A 5188-nucleotide genomic window follows, 5' to 3' on the forward strand; every position below is an offset into this window, starting at 1 on the left:
TTTGACGATTTATACAATCGTAGGGTACAACTTAAGTGCTAGCCATGGGTTGATGATATTCACTCTTTGGTAAAATATAAATGTGGGTTGGTGATATTTTTTGGTAAAACATTTTGACATGTATATTTGAAAAAATTGATATAATATATATATATGATAAAGAAAACCATTTTTTTGGATACATGGTCTTTTATGGTCTCGCTATATTTATACGTTGTTACTTCTTACTAACAAGTGCAGGCTAATAGTTCATACGCAATGACAAGGCTAAGCATTTTAATCAGGTAAATCGTTTGAATATCGTGTATGTTGATTATGCAATTATTATAATTCATTTGCTAGTCGTGTTGTCTTGATTGAATTGTTTCACAGGAGGCAAGAAAACAACCAGAACTACGTTAAGGAGCCGCTGCGCCAGGTCAGGTGGAAGCAAGACTCAATTGCTCGAAAATAGAAGGTAATTTTTTCTCTTTTCTTTATGTGTGTGCAGACTTTTTTTTTAAGCCACCCCTAGTCTCAAATCCTAGTTCCGCCACTGGGTAGACGAAAAAAGTTGGTTTGCATGAAAAAGATAAGGTTGTCTTGGTTGGTGCACCTTTTGGTATTCAAAATTCCGATTAGTTTGGAGAGCTATAATTTAAGGGATCGGAATCTTTTAACAAAGGGGCTTAACAAACCCTTTTGACATCAAGGATCCTAATTTAAGATCCTTGATGTATCTATAATTTAATTTCTTATATGTGATAGGCATATTACTTCTCCTTACTTACAAAACAAAAAAATGAAAATGAAAATTTTAAGTAGCATTCCGACTTTAAGTTTGGCTTGGCAACCTCACCCTACGTGAACCCATAGATTGGGAGCAACCAATCTGAACCCGTGCAACGCACGGGTGCAACACTAGTACACTGTTAAGGGTGTAAATTTTTCCCGGCAGCCCGAGGCCCAGTACCGTCCGCCCTGTCAGCCCATGGGTGATCGTGGCCCTTTACGGGCTGGCCCGACCTAGCCCATTTAAATAAGAGGGCGGGGACAGGCCACAATTCAAATTTTCTTGCCCGGCCCAATACCCTCCCTATTATCCCGTCAATGCTACCCGCCATGTTAGCCGCCAGTGTTATCCATTTACCTAGCCTAAGTGTCTGTTCTCATTTGTTTTATCCTAGAATATACTTGGTACATATACTTAATACAGTCAACCCTCATAGTTTTCATATGTATTTCTTAACTTTTATCCCATTGGAGTCTAATTTTGTTAACCATATAGAGGAAATATTGAGCAAAATCTAAGGCAGTTTCCTTTTCTGATGATTCAATTCAGGAAAAATTATAGGAAGTTTGGTTTATCTTATTCCCATCTTAATTCTCGTATTTGATTATTAATTTTAAGTAAAAATTGTGTATTATTACTACTTTCTTTTTATTTTTAACAATATATATGTATAATATATGTATATTTGTTTGTAATATTCAAGGCCCTCCCCGTCCTACCCGCCCGAGCCCAAATTACAAAACAGGTTTGGGTAGGCCATGGGTACTAACTGTAGATAAATAACCCTGCCCGCCCGGCCCTTTTAATTTCATGGATAAGAGATGTCCCGATCCGTCCTATACCGTCCCATTTAATAAATAGATCGGGCTGTCCGGCCCGGCCCAATTTACACCCCTATACACTGTATATAAAGAAACATCGTTTTTTTCTTCTCCTCCGCGTAAAAATTTAAGCTAAGAACCAGAAATGTGGACACACAAAGGCAGAGCAAGAGACACTAAATAAATACTCGAGGAGGGGTGATAATAATAACTGAGCGAGAATAGCTTAATGTAAGATAGGCTTCTCTTAAATATAGCCCACACTTTTATTAACCAAATCCCTTTTAATGATAGCCCACGATATTTTTCAGGTTATTGACCATAGCCCGTATCATAGTCCAAATCGAGTTAGCATAAATCAGTTTCTAGTAAAGGCGAGTTAACTTCAAACAATCCAACTCAGTTTCCGTTATTAAAACTAGATTCTAAAACGATATTCACAAATCTTGTTTTTCTAAAACCGGCATCCTCTAGTTATAAACCAGGGACGGACCCAAGAACTCTTAATTATTCTTTTTGTCCGGGCTAATAGCCTTGTCGAGCATAACATTTCACATTTTTAGGCTTTTGGGCTGTGACGGCTATCTGGGCTAAAGCCCAGGTTAGCCCAGCTGTAGGTCTGTCAGTGTTATAAACCCTAAAATTTCTTTTCAAAATTGGTTGAAAAATCAATCAATCAAATCATCATAGGACGAACTAAAGAAGAAAGAATCAAATCAACTTCACACGATATTTCAAGGTTAGTAAATTTTTTAGATTTTAAATTGAAACCCAAACGAGAAGAATTCGTTTTTATGGGGTTTTGCTGTTCAGGTAAGATTTTTGTTGTTGAGATTATGTTTATTAGTTATAGACCAATAGGTATACAATGAATATATAAATTTAAAAGTTTTATCAGAACTTTTTAGTTTGAAGTGTTAGCATTATGATTCTGCATTCAATGTGTTTGATAAATTTTCTAAATCAGATACATATATGTGAGGGATATGTATAATTTAGTTTTTAACCCAAAAAAAAGGTGCATGTTTATTTTTTTGATTTCAATTATGGTCGTGATGTAAATGGTGTGATTCAGCGAAAAATATGGTCGTGATGTAAATGGTTGTTTATTTGTTACTTTTTATTTGAGAATTTTGGTATTTAAGGTTATTATTTGGTTTGTTATCCAAAGTTATACCCCTAAACTCAGTTTAACCAAATGAGTTGTGTTAGTTAATAATTGATAAGTATTGAAGCTTGAATATTTGTGTACTTGGAGGGTCTGGAATGCTGAGATAGAATTGATACACACGGTTGTTTGTTAATGGAGTATTTGAATGTGTGTACTTGGAGGGTCTGGAATGCTGAGATAGAATTAATACACAGGGTTGTTTGTTAATGGTGAATAGTTGACTCTTAGATAGTTGTGGATAATGTGCTTATGTCAATTTTATGCACTTCGATACATAAATTTTCTGCTCAAGTCGCTCTAGTTGATTAACCTGAGGCTAATGGCAACGTTTATTAACTGCACTGTTATTTCCTTTGATTTTATCGAGATGTTTCAGTTACTTTTGATGTGTTCTTGTTATTTGGTTTGTCTATCACTCGTCTAGATGTTGAATTGTTTTTACTTGAATTGAATTCCTTTTAGAATTTAATTTCCCCTGTTATTTTTTTAGGTTTACAAAAAGGACATGAATGGCTTCATCTTCGGTTCGAAGGGGTGATCGACCACCAAGTAAAGAAGTTGCGGATGAGATAAACAAAGATACACTGGAAGAGAGTGATAGGGATGAATACGATGGGATGTATAGTCATGAAGCAAAAAGTGATGAGGTTGATGACGAGAATGGTGATTATAAGGATACAAGAAAAAGCGCAAGAAGTAACTCGTTTAGTTATTATGTTTTTGCATTAGGGATTGAATTCAAACTAGACATTTACTTTCATACATTAAGAATCTTAAATGGTACTAACAGGTTTTTCACTCTTTTTATGTTAAGCATATTTTGCATTTGAAGCCGTAACATATAGCTTTATATATTTTGAATGTGTTGTTGTGGTAGCTTTCTATATCTTAGCTTTGTATAACAAAGTGAATGGTTATAAAGTCAGGGTAAATGAATTTTCACTGTGTGTCTGGTGAACGAGAATTCATAGTATTCACGGCCGTCAGAGTGTACGTGAGTTTCCTATGGTTATCAAAGTCAGGGGAAACGAATTTTCACGGCGTGTCTGGTGAACGAGAATTCATAGTATTCACGACCATAAGAGTTTCCGCGAGTTTTCAATGGACTTCGGGGGAAATGAATTTTCATGGTGTGTCTGGTGAACGAGAATTCATAGTATTCACGACTATCAGAGTGTGCGTGAGTTTTCTATGATTATCAAAGTCAAGGGAAATAAATTTTCACGGTGTTTCTGGTGAACGAGAATTCATAGTATTCACGACCATCAGAGTGTACGTGAGTTTTCAATGGACTTTAGGGGAATCAAATTTTCACGGTGTGTCTGGTGAACGAGAATTCATAATATTAACAACCATCAGAGTGCGTGTGAGTTTTCAATGGACTTTAGTGTACAGTGTATTCATAAGTAAGGGTATTCACCGTGAGTTATGAAAGTCAGGGGATCACTTGGATGATGTAATTACCGTGGAGATGTACTACATCCTGCCAGCGAGAAAAGAGAAGACAGAGACGATAATGTTATGGAATATTGATCGGTGATGAGACTGTGATGCTGATGCTGGCAGTAATAATGACGAGAAGGTTATGACTGGCATTATGCCAATGACGAGAGTTAGTTGCTGCTCAAATAATTGGATGGACTGAGATTTTGGTTAATTGGATATGAGTGGCTTGCTGCCATTTATGTGATGGACAGCGAGAGATGTTCGGTAGAGCTGGCAGTGATGGTGTTGTGGCCTATATATGCTAGTGATAGTTGATAAATGACGAGAGAATCATGGTCATTGGATTTTCCTGGTGACGATGGTACTGCAGTATTGCTTCCATTGATGGCAAATGACGGAGCTAATGATGGAGCTCAGGTGAGAAAGACTCGAGCATGGGAGTGATGACAAACAAATCACGATGATACTGATATATGGTGGTCGAGATCGAGTTCAGAGAAGCATATGGAGGAAGTTGTGGCTGGTGATTGAATGGAACTCGATGGGGTGATTTATGGTATTGTTGCATTGGCACTGATAATGGAACAATGAAAACTTATGCAACATAAGACATGTAACAAGCAAATTAAGGTGCATGGTCCAATAATGAGATTAACTTACCGTGAGTTGTGAAAGTCAGGGGAAATGAAAATGCGCGGTGGGTCTGGTTTACCGAAAAGAAAAAAGAAACCCTAAAACGTTTTTTTATACACTTTTCTTGATGATTCACTAACTCACTCTCTCACTTATTCACTGATTTGCTAGTCTAGTTTGTGGGCTATGAATAATAATAAGAAAATGTTGGACTTCAAATTTTAGTAAAAATATATTGACCAAGATCAAATGTACTATGGTTAATAAAAGTATGAACTATACTTAAGAGAAGCCAATTTCTAATGAAATGGACAGTGGTCCATCTCTCTGTTAATTTCTTTCATA

General features: G+C 36.4%; 1 protein-coding gene across 1 annotated transcript in view; it reads left to right on the top strand.

Annotated features, from left to right (window-relative positions):
- LOC113334988 (zinc finger MYM-type protein 1-like) overlaps positions 1 to 3476 on the top strand; it is a 9398-nt gene extending 5922 nt beyond the window's left edge. The window contains exons 9-11 of the mRNA XM_026581214.1: positions 241 to 284; positions 373 to 457; positions 3255 to 3476. Coding sequence (XP_026436999.1) covers positions 241 to 262 — 22 coding nt within the window. The 3' untranslated portion in view covers positions 263 to 284; positions 373 to 457; positions 3255 to 3476. The remainder of the gene's footprint in view (positions 1 to 240; positions 285 to 372; positions 458 to 3254) is intronic.
- Positions 3477 to 5188: the final 1712 nt, after the last annotated feature.

Source organism: Papaver somniferum, unplaced genomic scaffold (assembly GCF_003573695.1).
Source record: "Papaver somniferum cultivar HN1 unplaced genomic scaffold, ASM357369v1 unplaced-scaffold_137, whole genome shotgun sequence".
Lineage (NCBI taxonomy): Eukaryota > Viridiplantae > Streptophyta > Magnoliopsida > Ranunculales > Papaveraceae > Papaver > Papaver somniferum.